Here is a 25,358-nt window from a genome sequence, read left to right on the forward strand (position 1 = left end):
CCGATAAGGTGGCACTGGTGGGCACTGATAGGCAACACTGGTGGGCACTGAGAGGTGGCATTGGTGGGCACTGAAGGGCATTGATAGGTGGCACTGGTGGGCACTGAGAATTGGCACTAATAGGTGGCATTGATAGGTGGCAGTGATGGGCACTGATCAGCGCTGGTAGGTGACATTGATAGGCAGCACTGCTAGGTGGCACTGATAAGGCACTGACTGGCACCACTAGTGGGCATTGATAGGTGGCAGTGATGGGCATTGATAGGCGGTACTGATTGGCACTAACTGGTGGTCACTGGCAGGAGGCAGTGGCAGGGGGCACTGGCAGGCAGTACTTGTGTGCTAGTACTAATGAGGCAGAATTGCCTCTTCCACTGGGGACCGACATCCCTTACACAGCAGCCGGCTGTCAGCGCGAGGAAAAAAAACTGATTACCGAGCTTTGTTTAGAGCCCGTGATCAGCTGTCATTGGCTGACAGCTGATCACGTGGTAAGGGACCGGGACCGGCCCCTTACTCGGATCCATGATCACCCGAGTCTCAGTGACTCGGTGATCACATCGTGCACCGTGTGCTCGTGCAAAGGGGAGGATGTCTATTGACGTCCTTCCGGCAATTGGGGTCCATGCTGTAGCCGTCATTCAACTATAGCGTGGGCCCCTAGTGGTTAATGGTCCAGTTCCCGTCTAGTCCATTCACATTATTTTTAATATCAAGTTCTGATGAATGGGGCATTTTTTGGACCCTCAAAACGCGTTGGATAGTCTTTAGAATTTCCCCCTGATTTTTATTGGAATAAAGTCGTATCTGGACCTTTTAGCAGTGGCATGTCACTTCAATTTACATCACACTACAAACCAAGGTGCGCAGAAACCACCTGCCCGGGAGACCAGACATCGATACTTTAAGATAGCAATACCAATTAGATAACCATATGGATTCAGGACTATTTCCCACTTTCCTCAACTACCCATATTAGACATACGTGCATTTGGAGATGCAGAAAAATATGCTGGGACTTGCCATTGCACAGCAGTCCACCAGGCAAGAGAAACATCATCTCAAAAACATGCCTAAAGGTTCGTACACACGGTCGGACATCCAACAAAATTTCCCTTGGATTTTTGTCTTCATTGATTTGTCCGATCACACCCATAGCATACACACGCTCGGACTTTTCTGCAAACTTTTCTAACACTTTCCCAAAATCACGTGGTTTTACTTGCTCTTTAACGCCACCCTTTGGTTAACTTCTGCTATTGTTGGTTGAGTTTAACATTGGTTCTGAGCATGCGCATTTTTACTTTGTCCAAAAGTAAAAGGTTTGCTGTACACACGATCGGACAAGGCACCATCGGACTTTTGTTGCCAGAAAGTTGGTCCGTTCGCAGACCCAACTTTTTGTCCGATGAAAGCCAAAAAAGTTGGTCCGGTGGAACGTACACACAGTCGGACAAATACGAAAAGTGCCGGATTTTGAAGTTGGTTGGGCAAAAGTCTGACTGTGTGTACGGGGCTTTAGAGCGCGTTAGCTTGGTTTGATATTTTTTTTGCATTCATTGTAACCCCCAGAAGATGTTATAACCCAGTTCCCAGAACTTATATTGATCTGCAGTTGTCACATATGGGAGTGTCCACCAATGGAAATAGCTAAACATAGCTATGGATGGAACTGACGATACAGGCATTAATCTCTTAGAAAAAATACAGTGACATTTTGTTCAGATTGCAGGAATGCTTCTAACATTTGTGCAACAAATGTTTTACAAATAGACCCCCTATGTGTCCTGGTGGCCATTTTTACTATCTAAATATTGAATGGTTTCATTGGAACGGGAGGCAATGGGAAAATGTATCAATAGGGACACCTTTTCCAGTAACTTCTGAAGATTTTGGGCCAGATTCTCAAACAAGTTACGCCGGTGTATCTACTGATACACCGGCGTAATTCGAATTTCCCGCCGGCGTATCATTGTTTTGTATTCACAAAACAAGATACGCCGGATTTAGGCTAGGATCCGACTGGTGTAAATCACTTACACCGTCGGATCCTAAATGCAATACTACGTCGACCGCTAGGTGGCGTTTACGGTCAGGTCTCATTTGTTTATGCAAATGAGCCTGATACGCCGATTCCCGAACAAATTTGCTTCGCGTAGCCGCCGCTTACTTCGTTTGCGTAAGCGTAAGCTTACCCCTGCTATATGAGGGGTAACCTTACGCCAGTCCGCCGTATGCCATGTTAAGTATGGCGTCGGGTCCGCGTCGTCTTTTCCCGTCGGGTACGTCGTTTTCCTAAGTCGTTCTCGAATACGACTTTACATCAATGACGCACACGTCGGCGTCATTGACGTTTTCCGTCAAGAACTGGAGCATGCGCACTGGGCTATTTTAAGCCCGGCGCATGCGCAGTTCGATCGGCACAGGGGCGCGCTTAATTTAAATACAAGCCTCCCCTTTGAATTACGCGGGGATACGCCGGGCCTTTTACACTACGCCGCCCCAAACTACGGAGCAAGTGCTTGAGGAATACGGGACTTGCTCCAGTAAGTTGCGGCGGCGTAGTGTAAATGGCTTACGCTACGCCGCCGCACAATCTTAGAGAATCTGGCCCTTTAACTCACTTTCTGTTGTCTCTCCAAGTAAGAAAGAGAAAAAAAAAATCTCCTAGCCGGGACACAGACAAAAATAAAATGACAGGGATTGTAAACTTTTTTAAATACAGGTGATACTCGAAAAAATTTGAATATCGTGCAAAAGTTCATTTATTTCACTAATGCAACTTAAAAGGTGAAACTAAATGGTATGGACTCATTACGTGCAAAGCAAGATAGTTCAAGCCGTGATTTGTCATAATTGTGATGAATATGACTTATGCCGCGTACACACGATAATTTTTCAGCATGAAAGAAAACGTTGTCCAAAAAACAATGTTTTTCCAACTTCATCATTAAAAACGATGTTGCCCACACACCATCGTTTTTCAAAAATGATGAACAAAGCGCGGTGACGTACAACACGTACGACGGCACTATAAAGGGGAAGTTCTATTCGCCTCTGGGCTGCTTTAGCTGATTCCTTGTTAGTAATAGACGATTCGCGCTTTTTTGTCTGTTACAGCGTGATGAATGTGCTTACTCCATTATGAACGGCAGTTTTACCAGAACGGGCGCTCCCGTCTCATAACTCACTTCTGAGCAGGCGCAGGTTTTTTACGCCGTTTTAGCCCACACACGATAATTTTTTACAACCCGAAAAACGTAATTTTTTAAAACGACGTTAAAAAATGCAGCATGTTAGAAAAACTTCAGAGAAACTGAAAAACGATGTGCAGCCCACACACCATCATTTTAAATTACGTTTTTTAAAAACAACGTTTTGTTCATGCTGAAAAATGATCGTGTGTACGCGGCATTACAGCTCATGAAAACCCCAAGTCCACAATCTCAGAAAATTCGAATATTGTGAAAAGGTGCAATATTCTCGGCTCAAAGTGTCCCACTCTAATCAGCAAACTAAGCCATAACAGCTGCAAAGGGTTCCTTGAGCCTTTAAATGGTCTCTCAGTCTGGTTCAGTAGGAATCACAATCATTGGAAAGACTGCTGACCTGACAGTTGTGCAGAAAACCATCATTGACACTCTCCATAAGGAGGGAAAGCCTCAAAAGGTAATTGCAAGCTCATTTATATGGGGGCCATGATTGTCGCCACCCTAGGGCCGAGCGTTGGGCCACCTTGCCCTCCTTCTGTTTGGGGGGAGGCCTGCCCACATGGATCGAATATCCGGGCCAGGCCGGACAGGCGAGGTGCCCCGGCGTTTGGATGCTGCTGCCTGGGGTTCTTCCCGGAGTCGTGAGATGGCTGTCCATGCTCGGACTAAGCTTATACTCCCCCTGGGGTTCCTGCCCCCCCTTAACCCCCAGACCCCTTGTCCTCTGTTCTTTCCCTGGTTTCCTACCCTTCCCTTCCCTCCCTGGTTGTTTTGGCTTTGATGTGAAGTCATTCTATTCTGTATTATTTTGCTCTCTTGTAATATGAAAAAGGAAAATTAAGATTTTACAAAAAAAAGGTAATTGCAAAAGAAGTTGGATGTTCCCAAAGTGCTGTATCAAAACACATTAATAGAAAGTTATGTGGAAGGGAAAAGTGTGGAAGAAAAAGGTGCACAAGCAGCAGGGATGAGCGCAGCCTGGAGAGGAGTGTCAGGAAAAGGCCATTCAAAAGTGTTGGGGACAAAGGAGTGGACTGAGGCTGGAGTCAGGGCATCAAGAGCACCACACACAGACGGATCCTGGACATGGGCTTCAAATGTCGTATTCCTCTTGTCAAGCCTCCTGACCAACAAAGAACGTCAGAAGCGTCTTACCTGGGCTAAAGAAAAGCACACCTGGTCTGGTGCTCAGGGGTCCAAAGTCCTCTTTTCCGATGAGAGCAAATTGTTTTTCTCATTTGGAAACCAAGGAGCCGCAGTATGGAGAGGAATGGAGAGGCACACACTGCAAGATGCTTAAAGTCCAGTGTGAAGTTTCCACAGTCTGTGATGATTTGGGGGGCCGTGTATTCTGCTGGTGTTGGTCCACTGTGCTTCATTAAGCCCGGGGTCACCGCAGCCGTCTACCAGGAGATTTTGGAGCACTTCATGCTTCCTTCCGCAGACGAGCTCTATGGGGATGCCGACTTAATTTTCCAGCAGGACTTGGCACCTGCCCACACTGCCAAAAGCACCAAAACCTGGTTCAATTACTGTGCTTGATTGGCCAGCAAACTCGCCTGACCCACCCCATAGAGAATCTGTGGGGCATTGCCAAGAGAAAGATGAGAGACATGAAACCGAACAATGCAGAAGAGCTGAAGGCCGCTATTGAAGCATCCTGGTCTTCCATAACACCTCAGCAGTGCCACAGGCTGATCGTAAACACGTCCGGCGCAAGGCGGTCCAATTCAAATGGGGCGGGTACCATTTAAATTAGGCGCGCTCCCGCGCCGGACGTACTGCGCATGCTCCCGTCGCAAATTTCCCTACGTGCTTTGCGCGAAATTACGACGCGCCGACGTTTTGTGAATCGCGACGTCAACAAAACACTTACGCCGGGAAAAATAAAAAATGTAAAAATAATTCAAAAGCGACGCGGGAAAGACGGGCATACTTTAACATGGTGGAGTACTTTTACACAATGTTAAAGGTGCCCTATCTTTGCGACGGAAATCTAACACTCGCGACGACGTAACGACGGGAAAAATCTTCGTGGATCGCCGTAACTCCTAATTTGCATACCCGACGTTGTATTACGACGCAAACTCCACCCAGTGGCGGCCGCGGTATTGCATCCTAAGATACGACAGTGTAAAACAATTACATCTGTCGGATCTTCTGGCTATCTATGCGTAACTGATTCTATAAATCAGTCGCATAGATAGAACAACAGATACGACGGCGTATCAGCAGATACGCCGTTGTATCTGCTCTGCGAATCTGGCCCTGAGTACATATGCAGCTTCTACTTTTCAGAGGTCCGATATCGTTCTATGTACAATCCTTGTTTTATTGATTGCATGTAATATTCTAATTTTCTGAGATTGTGGATTTGGGGTTTTCATGAGCTGTAAGCCATAATCATCACAGTGATGACAAATCACGGCTTGAACTTTCTTGCTTTGCATGTAATGAGTCTCTCTCATATATTACTTTCACCTTTTAAGTTGCATTAGTGAAATAAATGAATTTTTGCACGATATTCAAATTTTTCGAGTATCACCTGTATATGCAAACGAAATAAAGAGTTTCGGCCATGGGTGCTCAACCTGTGGTCCTCCAGCTGTTGCAGAACTATGATGTCCCATGATGCATTGCAAGCCGCTCACAATTACAAGCATGACTATCAAAAGGCAGAGGCATGATGGCACTTGTAGTTCTGCAACAGCTGGAGGGCCACAGGTTGAGCACCCATGGATTAGGCTTTAGATGTACTTTAACATCTTAGGAACACCTTACCAGGATATAGATCTCCTACTAATGAACCTTAAGGCCACAATCACATTGTGGAGCTGTGGTAATGCACATTACTGTGATGTAGTGCCATCACCCCCAAAAGGCGTGTGTCATTGTGCACCACAACACATGTACTACCGGGGTGTCGCATCACAAAAAATTACTACATGTAGCTTTTTTTCTTTTATATTGGAGAGATGGATCTTTTTTGGGGGCATAAGGCCCTGTTTACACTGTTGCACTGCAGTAATGCAAATGAATAGACTGCCTTGAAGCTGAGCTCTGGGTTTATAATAAAGGCTCCACCACATTGCAAGGGGTACCGAAAAAAGCTTTTTTCACTTACCATGTCCATCGTTCACCTGGACGCTCTTCTTTTCTCTCTGAAGCTCTGAATTGTGGGCAAGCCCATGGTATCCTCACTCAGGATGCAGGACTGGTGGTCCCACGTGAAGACAACACCATGGGGAAGAGGCTGCAGGGTACCAGTTACATGTAAGTAGCTATTTTCTTCCACCTCCCAAAAGTTTAGCACCAGCCGCCACTGCGTCCCAATACTTTTGATAATATAGTGTATGTTAACTATTTGCCGACCTGCCGCCGTCATTTTACGGCGGTAGGTCGGCTCCCCTGCGCGAGAGCCCGTAGCTCTACGTCAGCTCTCACGCTGGCCACTAGGGGCGCGTCAGCTCTCGCTCCCAAATCCCGTACGTGTGCCCGGCGGGCACGATCGCCGCCGGGCACACGCGATCGCTCGTTACAGAGCTGGGACCGGGAGATGTGTGTGTAAACACACAACTCCCGATCCTTTCAGGGAGGGAAATGCTGATTTTCTGTTCATACAATGTATGAACAGAAGATCGGTCATTTCCCCTAGTGAGGCCACCCCCCCTACAGTTAGAACACACCCAGGGACATACTTAACCCCTTCCCCGCCCCCTAGTGTTAACCCCTTCACTGCCAGTGGCATTTTTATAGTAATCCAATGCATTTTTATAGCACTGATCGCTATAAAAATGCCAATGGTCCCAAAAATGTGTCCGAAGTGTCCGCCATAATGTCGCAGTACTGAAAAAAAAACGCTGCTCGCCGCCATTACTAGTAAAAAAAAAAATATTAATAAAAACGCCATAAAAATACCCCCTATTTTGTAAACGCTATAACTTTTGCGCAAACCAATCAATAAACGCTTATTGAGATTTTTTTTACGAAAAATATGTAGAAGAATACGTATCGTCCTAAACTGAGGAAAAAAAAACGTTTTTTTATATATTTTTGGGGGATATTTATTATAGCAAAAAGTAAAAAATATTAATTTTTTTCAAAATTGTCGCTCTATTTTTGTTTATAGCGCAAAAACGAAAAACCGCAGAGGTGATCAAATACCACCAAAAGAAAGCTCTATTTGTGGGGAAAAAAAGGACGCCAATTTTGTTTGGGAGCCACGTCGCACGACCGCGCAATTGTCAGTTAAAGCGACGCAGTGCCGAATCGCAAAAAAGTGCTCTGGTCTTTGACCAGCAATATGGTCCAGGGGTTAAGTGGTTAAGGCACATGTGCTAATGCAGTGCTACAGTGTAAAATAACTGAATAGTTAGTATGGGAGCGGTATCTGTTTTCTCAGGTAGAGGTACAGGTAGAATTGTATTACAAGACACAAGGAAAAGTAAAATTTTCAGAGGGGGTGCACAATCATTTTCCAGGATGAGATGAAAGTTAGCCATATACTGTATGTTACCATTCGATTTTACAATGTATTTTTAGATTTACTAAAACGATATATTATATGAGGGCTACCTAAACAAAAAATCCATGAACTCTGTACCCAATCAGACAAGCCCCCCTGCACTACATAGTGGCTGGTAGGTCAGAGGTAGATGGTAGGAATCGTATTTGAATGTATATGATCAGCTAAAGGGAGAGGCTGTGTGTCCGCTTTGTACAATGTTCATGTCTCTTTATTAATATGTGATTTATGTTAGTAATGTGTTTGGTGTATGTTTACCATCGGCTATTGGGAACTGAAGAAGCTGCTATGTAGAGCAATAATGTATCCTAAATGTTTCGATGTTACTTCATGTTACAGTGGAAGTGTGTCGGACGCTGTAATAAAAATGTTTTTTAAAAAGACAAAATGACTTCTTAGTTCTTCCTAACCGCTTCATAGCTTCGACCTCACGTTTGGGCCACGTGATTATGCCTGTCCATGCCATTCTGCCGCCATAGTGGGCGGTCCTTAAGCGATTAAGGATAGCAATCACATGAAGCCATTTATTATCACAAAGCTTTTTGGATCCTTTTTAAATCATAATGATAACAGAAATCACCCAAATGGCCCTGATCAAAAGTTTACATACCCTGGAATGTTTGGCCTTGGTACAGACACAGAATGCCAGGGTATGCAAACTTTTGAGCACAACTGTATGTGCCAGGGGTGTCAAACTGAATTTCATTGTGGGACGTGTCAGCATTATGGCTGCCCTCATAGGGGGCTAGTTGTATCTGTAAGACTAGATGTCCAGAGCACCCCATTGCTCCTTACATCAGATTTCAAGAGCCCCCCCCACCCATCATAAGTCAAGAGTCCTCCACCCTCTCACGGAGGTATGGAGCGGGGGGATGCTTGTGTAAACAAGCATCTCCTTGCTCTGCCTAGTGAGAATGACACTGATCTCGGCTCTGTGTACTTGGAGTGGAGATCAGTGTCATGTGACACAGAGCCCATCCCCCCTACAGTAAGAAACACTATGCAGGGAACACTTAACCCCTACAGCGCCACCTAGTGGTTAATCCCTTCACTGCCAGTGTCATTTTCACAGTAACTAGTGCATTTCTATAGCACTGATCGCTGTGAAAATGACAATGGTCCCAAAATTGTGTCAAAGGTGTCCGCCATAATGTCGCAGTCACGAAAAAAAATCGCTGATCGCCGCCATTACTAGTAAAAAAAAAATAATTACCGTATTTATCGGCGTATATCGCGCACTTTTTTGCCCTGAAAATCAGGGCAAAATCGTGGGTGCGCGATATACGCCGATACCCGCTTTCCCGCGCCGAGTTTTGAATACTGCGCCGACATATACCGAGCGCAGTACACTCGGGTATAGTCGGCCAGTCTCGGCTTCTTCCGCGGTCACGTCCTGGACGTACAGGACGTGAGTGCGACAGTTGCCGAGCCTGCCCGAGCCTGCCCGAGTGTACTGCGCTCGGTATATGCTGGCGCAGTATTCAAAACTCGGCGCGGGAAACGAGCGGGGAGGACGCGAGGACGCCGGACCCGCCAAATAGGACACCGGACCCGCCGCAGAAGGACACCCAAAGCCACAGAAGGACGCCGGACCCGTCGAAGAGGACACCCGAAGCCGCAGAAGGACGCTGGACCCGACGAGGCCGCCGATGGACATCGCGCAAGACACCAAAACTGTAAGTACCAAAATAACTTTTTTTCCACAGGATTGGGGGTCACTTTGGGGGTGCACGGTATACACGGGAGCGCGTTATACCGCGATAAATACGGTAATAAAAATGCCATAAAAACTATCCCCTATTTTGTAAACGCTATACCTTTTGCGCAAACCAATCAATAAACGCTTATTGAGATTCTTTTTACCAAAAATATGTAGAAGAATACGTATTGGCCTAAACTGAGGAAAATTTTTTTTTTTTTTATATATTTTGAGGGGATATTTATTATAGCAAAAAGTTAAAAATATTGCATTTTTTTTTTCAAAATTGTCGCTGTATTTTTGTTTATAGCGCAAAAAAACAAAACAAAACAAAAAACTCAGAGGCGATCAAATACCACCAAAAGATTATTTGTGGGAAAAAAAGGAAGTCAATTTTGTTTGGGAGCCACGTCGCACGACCGCGCAATTGTCAGTTAAAGCGACGCAGTGCCGAATTCGCAAAAAATGGCCTGGTCTTTGACCACCCAAATGGTCCGGGGGTTAAGTGGTTAAATAAAAGACAGATTTTCAATATTAATGCCAACATTTCACAATTTCTGCTAGGGTATGCAAACTTTTGAGCACGACTTTATTTAAAATGAAAGAACTATTTATGCATACACCCTTACACAGCACTTCAAAGAACGATATTCCACACGTTTGTCATTAAAATTCAACCTTTCCTTTTTACTGAATCATTTCTTTTTCCAAATTCAACATTTCAAAACAAAAATGGTACAACATTTTAAGTTAAATAAATAATATATCTTGTTAAAATTACTCTTTAAATACTGTAACATTTCTCTAGGACTCCATCAATTGAGATATATTGAATCAGTTTTCTATTTATATTGTTCCGCTAATTCCTTCTGAGGCATCTTCTCGGATGTCCATACATGTTTCTGCTCGAGAAACATCCATTTAGCGTTTATCTTGTTCTGTGGTTCTGGAAATTTGAAGGATTATAAAACACTACCATGTTAAAGAGACCCTGTGACCGCAATCTCTACAATATCCAATTGCACTAACTCTTTCTGCTGCAAAAATCTCTGTGCAGTCTATGTAGAGCAGTGGTTCTCAACCTGTCTAGTGCCGTGACCCCTTGATAAAAATTTCCCAAGTTGCGGGGACCCCTAACAGTAAAATAATTTTCCTATCGTGGGTTGTCGGCACCCAAGGTAAGACAAGTACCGTATTTATCGGCGTATACCGCGCACTTTTTTCCCCTGAAAATAGGGGGAAAATCACGGGTGCGCGCTATACGCCGATAGTGTACCTTGGGCTCGGAGGGGAAGGAGGGGGACAAGCGCTGCCGAGTGCCGCCGGAATTCACGAGCCGTCTCTCCTGTTTACTCGGCTCTAACGTCACACACACAGTTTGCTTCCGCCACCGGCATTGGACCAATTTTCTATCAATCACAGGAGCTGGTCCAATGCCGATGGCGGAGGCGGGACTGTGTATGTGACTGCCGCTGAATGAACAGGATGAACAGAGATGACGGCTCTGTGATTCCCTCACTCACAGGAGATGGCGGCTCTGTGATTCCCTCACTCCACGAGAGAAGGTGAGGCTGCAAATGGGCACATAGGCTGCATCTAGGAAAATCAAACTTAGGGGCACATAGACTGGAGCTGGGCACATAGGCTGCATTTAGGATGGAGCTGGGCACATAGGGCCAGATTCTTGTACATTCTGCGGCAGCGTAGCGTAAGCCATTTACACTACGCCGCCGCAACTTACTGGAGCATGTGCCGTATTCTTCAAGCACTTGCTCCGTAGTTTGCGACGGCGTAGTGTAAATGGCCCGGCGTATCCCCGCGTAATTCAAAGGGGGCGGCTTGTATTTAAATTAAGCACGCCCCCGCGTCGATCGAACTACGCATGCACCGGCCGGGAAAAAGCCCAGTGCGCATGCTCCAGCTCACGACGGAAAACGTCAATGACGCCGACGTGAGCGTCATTGACGTAAAGTCGTATTCGTGAACGACTTAGGAAAACAACGTAACCGACGGAAAAAGCCGACGCGGACCCGACGCCATACTTAACATGGCATATGGCGGACTGGCGTAAGGTTACCCATCATATAGCAGGGGTTACCTTACGCCTACGGAAACTACGTAAACGATGACTACGCGACACAAATTTGTTTGGGAATCGGCGTATCAGGCTCATTTGCATAGTTAAATGAGACCTGAACATAAACGCCACCTAGCGGTCAGCGTTGTATTGCATTTAGGATCCGACGGTGTAAGTGACTTACACCTGTCGGATCTACGGCGTATCTATGCGAAAATGATTCTAGGAATCACTCCCATAGATACACTGGCCAAAAAAGAGAGATACGACGGAGTTTCCTGAGATACACCGTCGTAACTCTTCTGAGAATCTGGCCCATAGGCTGCATTTAGGCTGCAGATGGACACTGACCGCAACATTTAAAAAATAGTTTTTTTCCTGAAACTTCCCTCTGAAATTGGGGTGCGCGTTATATGCCGGTGCGCGTTATATGCCAATAAATACAGTAATTTGCGCCCCTAACCCACGGACATTTAGGACTCCCAGAGTCCCTTCCACTCGTACAGTATTAAAACCCCTTATAGTACATTTTAGGATGTACCTCTCTTTCTCTTTGTTCTCCTTTCTTTCTCTTTTTATCTCTCTCTATCCTAATTTCTTGTTTGTTATCCCCATCCCTCTCTAGACGTCTTTCTTGTTCTTTCTCTTATTCTTTCTCTCCCTTTTTTATTGTTCCTCCCCCTCTTTTCCTCTCCCTTCCATGTATTCTCTATTTTTATTTCTTCTCTTACTCCTTGTTGGGGAGTATGGGATCAGTGGCAATGCTGGTGGGGAGTTGGGATCAGTGGCAGTGCTGGAGGGGAGTTGGGATCAGTGGCAGTGCTGGAGGGGAGTTGGGATCAGTGGCAGTGCTGGTGGGGAGTTGGGATCAGCCAACTTAGGTGCTCTTGATCAAGGTCATCTGCTGATCTGAGAACTGTAGTGGGGACTTTTAAGGGCAACTCTAATAACAGCTAGTGTTACTCTCTGTGTCTCCGACTTTGTGGTTTCTCGTAGCAGTGACACCTATGCTGAAATCAGCAGATAGGGTCTCCTCCAGCCCCTCCCACTTCACATTCCTCACCAGTCAGCTGACCTCTAGTCCCTGCCCCCCAGATATGCCGTGAACTGAAGGGGCGGCTGTGAAGAGGCTGAGTGGGCAGCCGCAGGCTTCAGGAACAGCCCAGGTTTTGGCCCCTGGCAAATCCTCATTTGACCCCCAAGTGGGTCCTTGACCCCCAGGTTGAGAACCACTGATGTAAAGTTACAGAAATGAGACATTGCCTGGAAAGTCATAGACTTGGGGCTCCTTTGCACCAGTACATTGTGTGTTGTGATAATTCAACCCTGTCAGTTAACGAAAAATTCCAGATGAAGAGTTTGTGCAATTGAGGAAGTATTTTGCATCCATCTCCAGGTGGCTTGTGTCTCCTACCTTCTTTCCATTCCAGAGCTGAAGCCATTTCTGAAGGTGGCAATAGATGGTTTAAATGTTGGCAGCTTCCTGATGAATTGGATAAAATTCGAGCCATAAAAGCACCACCTGGCTCAACAAAAGACAAATTAAAAATGTACCTAGTTGGTTGTAAAGTTATCAGTGAAACATTGACTGCATTCTATCAGATGCCATGGCTGCCCAAATACATTGGAGATTCCTCCATCTTTGATGTTAGTGTTGATGGGGAAATCAATAGATTTTAATCTCTCTCACAGACTAAATGGCCGGAATTCAAGACTTCAAGCTTAAAACGGAACCTAATTGTACCTGGGATTCAAAAACTGAAAATTCTTTTGTGAATGTTCCTGTTCTTTGGCAGCAGCTGGCCTCATTCCATCATCCTGGTTTTGGCTATGATGCATTTTCCTTGTCTTGTCTTTCCACCTGCAAGGTGATTGATGTAGCAAGTCTCTGGGTGGAGACCAAACCTGATTTAAGCCAGCCAAGCCTGCAGTCTGCTGTAATAGCATGTCTAACACATGCAAGATCTCGGTCTGTGCGCCTCTGCTGTTTGGATTCCTCTATTTATGACCTTGGATCGAATATCAACTGTTCTCTGAACTCTGCCTGCCTTTTGACCATGGATTGACCCTGACTATTCTGAACCTTGCCTACCTTGTACCTGGACTCTTATTGAACCACTCTGCCTCTCTGCCAACCGCAAGTACCTGTTAGCTGTTCTCAGTTCGCGCCTGCCCTGGCGTGGTTGCCAGGCACTATAGCATTGTGTATAAGGCCGGGGGGGGGGGGCAACTGAGTACCGGCAGGTCTGCTTGTCTTATGAGAAAGGGGGCTGCTATAGGTGAAGAACACAGAAGCCAGCTATAGAATCTGACCATCTGCATTAGGGGTAAGCGTGACAACAACAGAAGAAATAAAAAAAATAAAGGTTTAAAACAAGTAAATATAATATACCTTTATATTTACTAATGCTAGCAGCATAAGGATTAAAAATAGTTAATGTTGATTGAGAGAGGTTGGTTCCACTTTAAGGCCTTGTTCACATAAGGCGAATGCTTGATTGCCCTGTACAGAGCCGTGCCTTGCTGGCACATGGATGCACATGTATTCCATGCACCCCTGTGCCAGCAGTCTCACTGTTGTCTATTGGGATGTAGTGGCTGCACAGACAAACCCGCTGGGTCCCAATAAGACATCTATATGGGTGGTGGTGCAAGTCCCCAAACCCACCCAGGGTGCATTCAGGGATGTGCACCCACAGTGATGTCATATTGGAAGCAGCAGCTGTGTCCGTGCAGCCACTACGTCCCAATAGACAAGAATGGGACTGCCGAACAGGGATGAACAGAACATCTGCGCATCACCATGCCGAAAAAACACAGCTCAGTGTAAATGAGGCCCAAGACTTGATGGCATTCAGCACTTCCATCAGTGTTGATGGCCTGAATCCCCTGGTTCCTTCCTCTGGCCCCTACGCCACCAGAGAATGCAAGTAATAAAGAGGTCAGAGAATGGAATCACAGAATGAAGCGGGGAATACAGGCATCCAACACAGAACAGACCTACCAAGGATGCAGTGCTGGGATGGCGAAAAGGTTGGAGACACAAGGATCTCCTATCCAGTATTAGTTGTAGCTCAGGGTGCATTAAAAGCAGCTCAGGGCAGAAGGTTCTCACTTGCAATTTAGGAAAAACGTACTCACTGCTGCAGTATTGTTGGCCATACAGATGGCAATTTGATGGAGCAAATTGAACAAACATAGGGTAGTTGCTTACACTGCAAAGCTGAAGAAAAGGCAACCAACTTCCAAGGCCACTAGCAAACAATGGTGGCATGCTGGTAGTAGGAGGACTAATTCTGTGTTTTTGTTTCCAAGTCTCCAATCCTCTGGTAGGTTGCAGTATACCCCGAAGGCAAAAAACTTAGTGTGCCTCTCAATGGACACATTTAATGAAATTGCTGTAATTTTTCCCCGTTTTGATTCCATTTCACTTCATTCTTTCAGTAAAGTCCACTGAAGCTTTCACTTTATTGCTCAGTTTTATGGTGGTGGACGAAACCTGCAGGTTGTAGATGAATTTGTTTCTGATTACTACTTGCAATCATATGTGCATTTTCCTGTGGCTCAAACAGTGACTTAAAACGGAAGTAAACCCATAGATTTAAAGCGGTCCTCCACCCTAAAGTGGAGTCCCGCTGATCGGAACCCTCCCCCCCTCCGGTGTCACATTTGACACCTTTCAGGGGGGAGGGGGGTGCAGACACCTGTCTAAAGACAGGTATTTGCACCCACTTCCGGCCACACGCTACGGGCGAAAGACGGGCATTCCGTCACATCCCGTCTGTCGCCCGTTGTGTGCTGGGAACACTCGGCTCCCAGCACACAGCGTGTGAGCCAATCGGCGGGCGCAGCGCGACTCGCGCATGCGCCGTAGGGAACCGGGCAGTGAAGCCGCAGCGCTTCACTTCCTGGTTCCCTCACCGTGGATGGAGGGGGGAGCAGCAGGGTGACGAGCGATCGGCTCATCCTCTGCTGCGATCACCGCTGGACTCCAGGACAGGTAAGTGTCCTTATATTAAAAGTCAGCAGCTGCAGTATTTGTAGCTGCTAGCTTTTAATATATTGTTTTAGTGGCACATCCGCTTTAACAGTTTTAAAAAAAATGTTAAATTTCCGGTAACTGCCAGGAATGTTAACTGTCACATTGGATGTACTCTCAACCAAACGGTCAAACCATCCAATGGCTGGTGTCATAACTGATCACAAAAGGAGGACAAGATGGCAGCTTCTTTGGATGACAACTATAGGATGGATTACTTCCACTTTAACCCACCTGCAACATCACAATTTCGTTAAAGGGGTAATGGCTTTATATGGCTTGGAAACCCAAGGTTGGATTTATGTGGGATAAGTGGCATCAGTAACTCTGTATAGAATAACAGAGGCAGTTTACGTTAATGGATATTGTAGAGATTGGAAATTGTTAGCATCAGGGTCTCTTTAGAATAAATATATCCTATGTGCCTCAGTCAAGGCTATATGGGCAATCAAATCTGTGCTACTGTTAACTAGTTGTTAAAAATCATCTCATTAGTAGTGCTTTGTATCCAGTGCGATGCAAATAAGGCCAACAAAAGGGTACAACTCCATCATTGCAATAAAATGTAAATACAAGTAACCCAGCCTTTTTAGCTTGTGCTGCAAAACTCACCTCCTCTCTGGTGCTATCACCTGCAGATTCTGTGATCTGGTGCCAATTATTTTCCAGGTTGCAGGACACCCAGTGGCATCCAACCGATTTTCTGTAAGCCCAGGCTGTCATGGGCACACATCCCAGGGGGTACTTCATCACACCAGCCTGGGCTCACAGGACTATTGCACAGAACGACAATTACACCTCATTGCTTGAGCACTGATTGGTCCAGGAGGAGGTACTGCCCACTGCCACTGTCAGAAGAGGAAAGACCCGTGATATCACATGACCAGCCAGGAGACTGCAGGTATGATAATGATTTTATAAAAAAAATAGCTATGGAGGATCTAGCGAGGAAGGGGGAGTCTCTTAAAATCTGGAATTAAATCTCTAAGCAGCCAACAGTCCTAACTGCCTTTGTAGCCTTACAGTGGAAAAACTCTTCTTAAGTGATCATTATTGTCGATCCGCTCCCAGTTCGTGGCCCTTTGATGTAAACCAAAACCATGACCAAAACTGCCCTTGTCGGTCATAGGTAGTCGTCCTCGCTGGACAGGGAAGTTGAACCTTCAGTCTCCGTGTCGAAGGAAGTCTGGGACTCGGCTCTGTTCATGTTCCATACCTGAGGACAAAAGCTCTTGCCCCAGGTGCATGGGTAGCCCACGGGCTTGGCAGAGCGAATCAAATCTACCGCCAGTTGCCAGCGATCCCGCTCAGTTCACTTGCTGCCCTTTGCTCCCCGTTGTTTATTCATCGATGTCAGCATCTGACTGATGTAGGAAGTCAAGAGATCGTCCATCTTGTATCCCTGAAGAGACAAAGTCATGAAAAAAACGTTACAGGACCTGCGTTGTACGACAGCTGTTTTGCTTTTGACCCTCTTGTAGAAATTCTGGCTGCCTGGCTATCATGTCGCTCGAATGACTCAGTGGGGTTAACTTACTAAAACTGGAGAGTTCAAAATCTGGTGCAGTGACTTAAATGCATGAAAAAAAAGGTGGCACACCACAACGCACGTTGTGCATTATGTTAAAATGGACATCAGTTGGCAAGCTGCATTGGAGTGCCATTAGGAAGGCATGGCACTACAGCGCCACAATGCCCACATTTGCAGGCATTGCATCAATGTGCATGCTAGCGTGCATTCCCCCAGCACAGAGGTCTGAAACCATCTTTTTATGAGGCTGGGAGCGATGTGAATGGTAAATGTTCTCTGTATAGTGCTGTGCTATAGTGTCCGTTCTATATAAATGAGAAAAAGAAATACATGATTAGCTCACCAGTGAAGTCTCGCAGAGCAGTTTGCTGCCTCGAACCAGATTCCCAATGGTGATGTGAAAGTAAGTATTTCCGCTGCTCCAGTTGGAGATCTTTGTGAAAGGGTGGGTGGCCAAAATATCCTGCAGGGAGAACATCCGTTAAAACTTCTAGTGTCATGTGATATATATAATATATAACATATCATGGTACTTGGCACTTCCTATTGTTACACTAAATGCCGTACCTGGTCCTTCCACCTCTGTTTGTGCTGCACCCGGGCCCCACCTCTGTCTGAGCTGCACCTGGTCCTTTCACCTCTGTATGTGCTGCAACTGGTCATTCCACCTTTGTTTGTGCTGCACCCGGTCCCCCACCTCTGTCTGAGCTGCACCTGGTCCTTTCACCTCTGTTTGTGCTGCACCCGGTCCCCCAACTCTGTCAAAGCCGTACCTGGTCCTTCCACCTCTGTTTGTGCTGCACCCAGTCCCCCACCTCTGTCTGAGCTGCACCCGGTCCCCCATCTCTGTCTGAGCTGCACCTGGTCCTTTCACCTCTGTTTGTGCTGCACCCGGTCCCCCAACTCTGTCAAAGCCGTACCTGGTCCTTCCACCTCTGTTTGTGCTGCACCCAGTCCCCCACCTCTGTCTGAGCTGCACCCGGTCCCCCATCTCTGTCTGAGCTGCACCTGGTCCTTTCACCTCTGTTTGTGCTGCACCCGGTCCCCCAACTCTGTCAAAGCCGTACCTGGTCCTTCCACCTCTGTTTGTGCTGCACCCAGTCCCCCACCTCTGTCTGAGCTGCACCCGGTCCCCCATCTCTGTCTGAGCTGCACCTGGTCCATCCACCTCTGTTTGTGCTGCACCCGATCCTTCTACCTGTGTCTAAGCTGTACCTGGTTTATCCACTTCTGTTTGTGCTGCACCCGGTCCCCCACCTCTGTCTGAGCTGTACCTGGTCCTTTCACCTCTGTTTGTGCTGCACCTGGTCATTCCACCTTTGTTTGTGCTGCACCCGTTCCCCCAACTCTGTCAAAGCCGTACCTGGTCCTTCCACCTCTGTTTGTGCTGCACCCAGTCCCCCACCTCTGTCTGAGCTGCACCCGGTCCCCCATTTCTGTCTGAGCTGCCCCTGGTCCATCCACCTCTGTTTGTGCTGCACCCGGTCCTTCCACCTGTGTCTAAGCTGTACCTGGTCCATCCACTTCTGTTTGTGCTGCACCCAGTCGTTCCACCTCTGTCTGAGCTGCACCCAGTTGCCCACCTCTCTCTGAGCTGCACCTGGTCCCTCACTTCTGTCTGAGCTGCACCTGGTCCCTCACCTCTGTCTGAGCTGCACCTGGTCCCTCACCTCTGTCTGAGCTGCATCTGGTCCTTTCACCTCTGTTTGTGCTGCACCTGGTTCTTCCACCTTTGTTTGTGATGCACCCGTTCCCCCAACTCTGTCAAAGCCGTACCTGGTCCTTCCACCTCTGTTTGTGCTGCACCCACCGCCACGTCACCGCGCTGTCTGTCCGCGGGGATTTCGGTTTGATGGTGTGTACAGCCATCAGACCGAAATCTCCCAGCGGACATGTCCGATGAAAACGGTCTGGCGGACCGTTTTCATCACACAGTCCCGTCGTGTGTACGAGGCCTCAAGGGGATACAGAATGTCCCATGTATGATTAAAGGGAATAAATACACGTTTCAGTTTTTGGATATACAAGTAAAATAGATCAGCCTAAAGTGTATGTAAACCCTAAATCGATTTTAAGGTATTGGTTACCTATCATATTTCGGAAAAAATAACCCAATGGCCAACTGAAGTAGCTCACACAGCCATCTGATAATGCTGTTGCTAATTACTATGAACAGTGATTTTTCTTATAAAATTACAAATGTATTAGTATAATATATATATATATATATATATATATATAGTAATACACAATAATGTCTCAGATGTTGTTTGGCTTCATAGTGTTGCTCTGGCGCTTTGTTTCCTTTTTATTCTTTGAGCCATGATGTCTCTTGGTTGAAACACACAACACATGGGGTTAGTATGGTCAGCTCTGTTCATTTATTTATTTTTATGCTTTTTTGCTTATCTCTGTAAATGTTTTCAAATATGATCAATGTATGAACTTTTTTGCATTTTGATTTTGTTTGTAATTATGCGCATATTATTATTGTAGATTAAACGTACATATTTGGAACTCTTCAGCCCATTGTCCCTGAAGAAGACTTCTACCTCAACTGTTGAAACGCGTTGGAATTTCTCTGTCTGTCTGACAGTGGAATTGGGTTATTCCAGTTGTAACAGAATGGCCCGGGACACCCAGAGACCTTTGAAGGACGAGGGGTACTCCTGTGCCAGCTTCACTAATAACTCTTGGGTCTAGGGTAATCCTGTGCCCCTTTTGGGCATAGGGTGACTGAGAAATATTAATTATAAATGACATGAGATGTGACTGATAACTGATAATTCATATTGCAGGAATATTACAGTTTGGTTCATGCTGACCCACACCCGGTCAATAAGAGTGTCTCCTTCAATGTGAGGACACATGCTTTTGAGATGTTAATTGAGGCTCCTAAAGACCTTTCATTATGTATGCTAATAATACTGTTTTGTGCGTGGAATGTGACTTGTCAAGCTGTAGTAATTACCTCTTCTAATGCGGAGACAGGCTGTCTGGAATGTTTAGTAATTAGCCCATCTGAAGGTGTATTGAAGCCCCCCAGTGTGTGATGTGTGGGTGGAGAGTTGATTCATTGTTCACTTTGTTTCTAAAACTGTATATAAGAAAGCTAAGTTACCATTAAAGGCATTCATACTTTTGACTCAGAGAACGGAGCTTGTCTCGTTATTCTGGGAAATGAAATGGATCGTGTCTGCTGGATTGTGGAGTGTCGGAAGCTGTCTCGGGTTGATGGAATGGGAATATCGTAAACGGTGGTGACCGTTACACCAGTCATTTGTTCTTTGCTGTTCTTTCCACCATTCATTTTTGGTATTGTGTATTTCTATATATATTTTTTGTACCAATAAATTTGTAATTTTATAAGAACAATCACTGTTCATGGTCCGTTAAAGTCCCACTTTTGAGGAACTTGCTTTTCACACCACGTTTTAGGGATGTGGACCTGAATCAGTCTTATCCAGTCAGTTGGCAACAACTTCTCTACTTGCTAATTACTAGGTATTAACCTACTGCTGTCAGCCTGTAACAGGAAGGGTCTGGCTCCACTACTACAGCCCCTTGCTTAGTCCACCCAAAAGTGACATTTTGGTCACAGGTGGAACCTGGTGGGCTCAGCCAGCCCCAGAATTCTGAAATACCTTGGATAGTCCAACTGTGATATCGCCCCGCAATAATCGCCAACAGTACTCCTGTCTACATTTCATATTTTGATTGTTTTCCACCCACCTTGGTGTGTCCCAGTTCCTCCTGTTACAAGTTTTCCCTTTTGGTTTATTGGTTACAGCCAGTGCTCCCCAATCAGCAGGGAGCATGAGTGCAGAGCTATAGGTCTAACCCAGCATGGGGTGTGTTGGACCTCTGCAGAGAGACCATTCCGACTGCACAGACAGCAAGGGTCCCATTCTGCAGCTGCTGGCAGGGGACAGGCATTTCTACTCAGGCTGTGACTGTATTAAAAAAAAATAACCGCAAGTCTTTGCACACCTATTATTTTGATACACTTGAAAGGTTTTTAGGTGATTTTAACTGAAGGTCGAATTTGCTTTTTAATGCAACTTATGAATCATGATAACTACAAATCTGACATTCGCCCACACAATTTGCGTCATATTCTGGCTGACAAGGGAGCTCCAACCGAAATTCAATTAGAATGAGGAATTGAAGGCAGGGTATACTTATATATATATACTGTACCTTGGTCTTGGGGTCTATCAAGCTGACACCATGCTTGTTAATTGCAATTAGGAGAATTTCTGGAAAATGAGGCTCTGTGGTTTGCTAAGAAAAAAAGAGAAATAGTTGTTTTCCAGGTCAGAGATGTCTTGTGTGCTCAAATCATCACAAAAAATAAATATTACCTGGTTGTTGGTTTTCACTGCAGCTGCATTCACCCCAATTCAGTTTCCTGCCACTCAACTGTGTTAGCCAGAGCTGAGAACCCTCTCTCTACCCCCAAATCTCAGTGCTGGGTGATTAAGTTCCCAATCGCCAAATACTAGTGCTACCACATTGGTCAAAAGTGAGAGTACTGTTCTCCTTCATACCTGGAAGTACAGTATCGGGTATTCCTTTTCACTTACAGTGGTTTATCAGGAGCAGCTTTTTTTAGTTTTTCTTTTACAAAAGGAAAGTGATTATGCTTCCACATCAACCAATTCATTAAGGTGCACATAACGCTTATTGGGAATGCGCTAATGCGAAAATGCAAACTGTCCTATCAGCGCATTGATGTGAACTAAAGCAATATGATGTAAAGCAAACTGCCTTGCTTGTGTGTTGGGACTGGGTTGGGCAAAGCAACTCGACTTGGCCCAATGGGGCTGATGTGAATGGGATCTTAGGTTGCATTTACATCAATTTTTTGACAGTTTTTTTGGATGCTTGTATGAGGGTTTTAGAGTTTTTTTTTAGCTTTGGATTTTTTTTTTTATTAGCCAATAGAGAACAATATAATCTGCTTTATCATTTGTTGCCATGTTTTTTCAGCCTCTTCATCCGCTTTTATTTATTTATATATTTTTTACATTTTTTGTTAGGGGGTTAGGGGTTAATTTATTATTATTTATTTACTTATTATGTTAGTTTAGGGGTTAGGGATTAATAGTAGGGTAAGAGATTAGGGATTAATATTAAAGTTAGGGTTAATTAATTTATTGTAATCATTTATTTTTATTCATTTATTATTATTATTTATTTTAATAATTGTATTTATTATTTATTTATGATTATTACTATTTATGTGTGTATTTTATTCATTATTTTTAATTTAATTGCTGAATTTGAGCAGGAAAGCGCTCAAAAACGTGCGGCAAAACACACTAAAACACTCAGAAATATTGCATTTCCATGGTACAAAAAAAAAAACTTAAAAAAAGCACCAATCTGCCCGATTCGAGCTACAAAAAAGCTTCAGATCTTCAGGCGTTTGGCTTCAAGTGGGACCTATTTCCAGAGCTGGGCTGATTACGGACAGCAGTGCTTAATTAAGGCCAGTAATGTTTTGTGGTTCCGGAAATAGGAGCGATATACGGCGGACAGACTCATCTTCAGTCCGTTACATACACTCTATTAGCTGGATTCAGAGACGCTGCCGCAACTTTAAGGCGGCGTAGCGTATCGTATTTACGCTACGCCGCCTTAAGTCAGAGAGGCAAGTACTGTATTCACAAAGTACTTGCCTCCTAACTTACGGCAGCGTAGCGTAAATAGGCCCGGCGTAAGCGCGCCTAATTCAAATGAGGATGAGGGGGCGTGTTTTATGTTAATGGGGGGTGACCTGACGTGAATGACATTTTTTACAAACGGCGCATGCGCCGTCCGTGTACATATCCCAGTGTGCATTGCGCCAAAGTACGCCGCAAGGACGTATTGGTTTCGACGTGAACGTAAATTACGTCCAGCCCTATTCACGGACGACTTACGCAAACAACGTAAAATTTTTAAATTTTGACGCGGGAACGACGGCCATACTTAACATTGACTACGCCTCCTAGGGGGCAGCTTTATCTTTACGTGTCGTATCTCTTACGGAAACGGCGTATCTTTACTGCGATGGGCGCACGTATCTTCGTGAATCGGCGTATCTAGTCATTTATATATTCTACGTTGAACTCAATGGAAGCGCCACCTAGCGGCCAGCCTAAAAATTACACTTTAAGATACGACGGCGTAGGAGACTTACGCCGCTCGTATCTTAGCCTAATTTAAGCGTATCTGGTTTCCAGAATACGCTTAAATTAACGCCGGCGTAGATTCAGAGTTACGATGGCGTATCTACTGATACGCCGGCGTAACTCTCTATGAATCTGGCTATATGTTTTTATTTTTCCTTGTGTGATAATCACCGCCCTGCTTCTCCACCTTGACCAATAGTAAGACACTTTGCATTCATTGAGAAAATGCAAAGCATTCTCTGAATGGTGCCCATGTCAAGCGGACAAACTTCTGTGCTCAGAATGCAGCTGCTCAGCACAGGACCTGGAAGCCAGTGGAGATTACTGGCATAGCGGTGCCTACTACAGTGATTTTCACCTTGTAGAGGAGGGGTCTCCAAACGCTCTTAATGAAGGGCCAGTTCACTGTCCTTCAGACTTTAGGGGGGCCGGACTGTGGCCACTGGGAGTAGAAAAGGTCCCAATGTCAGTGGAAGAAAATAATGCTCAATTGTTGTTTCAGTGGAAGTAATTGTGCCCATTATTGGTATTAGTGGAAGGAATTGCACCCCATCGTTGGTGTGAATGGGAGGATTAGGCACCATTGTTGGTATCATTTGGAGAAATTGCCAACTTCCTGTGTTCAGAATGCAACAGGGCAGCTGCTCAGCACAGGACCTGGAAGCTAGTGGAAATCATTGTCGTAGATGTGCCTACTACAGTGATTTCCAGTTTCTAGAGCAGGGGTCTCCACACGCTCTAAACAAAGGGCCAGTTTACTGTCCTTCAGGCTTCAGAGGGGCCAGACTGTGGCCACTGGGAGTAGAAAGGTCCTGACATCAGGCGGAGAAATTCATTCCCAATCGTCGTTTCAGTGGGAGTAATTGTGCCCTATTATTAGTGTCACTGGGAGGCATTAGGCCCCATTGTTGGTGTCATTAGGAGACATTTTGCCCCATCGTTGGTGTCATTGGGAGGAATAATGCTTTATAATTGGTGTCATTGGAAGGAATTGTGCCCCAACATTGGTGTCATTGGGAGGAATTGTGACCCAACATTGGTGCCAATGGGGGGGGGAATTGTGCCCCTATATTGGTGTCAATGGGGGGGAATTATGCCCCACAGTTGGTATCAGTAGATGAAAGTGTGCCCCAAGGGCCATATAAAAACAAGCAGATGGCCACGTGACCCCTGGGCTGCAGTTTGGAGACCACAGTTATGGAGACCAATGTTCCAGAGGGATCCCACAGTTATGGTATATGTGTGATTACATTGGTCCAAGCTGGAACAAACGCAACTATGAAAAATTATCCATTCCTGAAATTCTTCTTTAATTCTAAAAGGGGAGTCACAAAACTCTTAGCAAATCAATAACATGTAATAATGTTTTCTTTCTCTGAAAGCTCTCTACCTGAGAACTATGCAAGATTGTGGTCTTCTAGTTTCCTTCCTTGCAATATTGAGGACAACAGACATAGGCCAAATGGAATCGCTATCCTGATGTGTGTAGGACGGCATGAAATCTAAATAAAACTCTGTTATTTCCCAACAGGGTGCAGGGTGTGCCTCATACTAGGAAAGTTCTGGGTTTCATCCTTTGGCATTGTTTATAACTATGTTGGATCTCTTGGGGGCAGGGCCGGCCCTACCATGGGACCCGATGGTACCATTGTACCAGGCAGCACTTTCAGGGGGGCAGCAAATTTCCTGCCCGCACGTCATCCCATTCCGCCAGCTCCACTCTCCACTCCACTGTGGGCAGTGCCGGCCCAAGACATTGTGCTGCCTGGTACCAAGAATGAAATGCTGCCCCCCCCCAAAAAAAATTACTTTCACCAAAATGCCCCCACATCCATTATTATATATCATGATAACTAAAGTGAACCTATCACGGCTCTATACATGTATATAGGAGTATAAAAAGGACCTGTTATGGCTCTATTCATGCAATTAACCCCACAGTGGAGCGGAGAGCGGAATGGGAGGAGCGGTCGGGTGGCAATTAGCCCCACAGTGGAGTGGAGAGTGGAGCTGGCGGAATGGGATGGCGTGCGGGCAGGAAATTTGCTGCCCCCCTGAAAGTGCTGCCTGGTACAATGGTACCATCGGGTCCCATG

The 25,358-nt window shown here is 45.6% G+C and overlaps 1 protein-coding gene across 1 annotated transcript in view; it reads right to left on the reverse strand.

Annotated features, from left to right (window-relative positions):
• Positions 1-16,454: 16,454 nt before the first annotated feature.
• The window catches only part of MYO7A (myosin VIIA), a 304,325-nt gene continuing 295,421 nt past the window's right edge, over positions 16,455-25,358 (reverse strand). The window contains exons 46-48 of the mRNA XM_040339989.1: positions 21,284-21,367; positions 17,427-17,546; positions 16,455-16,954 (exon numbers count right to left, since the gene is read on the reverse strand). Coding sequence (XP_040195923.1) covers positions 16,865-16,954; positions 17,427-17,546; positions 21,284-21,367 — 294 coding nt within the window. The 3' untranslated portion in view covers positions 16,455-16,864. The remainder of the gene's footprint in view (positions 16,955-17,426; positions 17,547-21,283; positions 21,368-25,358) is intronic.

This window comes from Rana temporaria, chromosome 2, assembly GCF_905171775.1.
Source record: "Rana temporaria chromosome 2, aRanTem1.1, whole genome shotgun sequence".
Classification (NCBI taxonomy): Eukaryota; Metazoa; Chordata; class Amphibia; order Anura; family Ranidae; genus Rana; species Rana temporaria.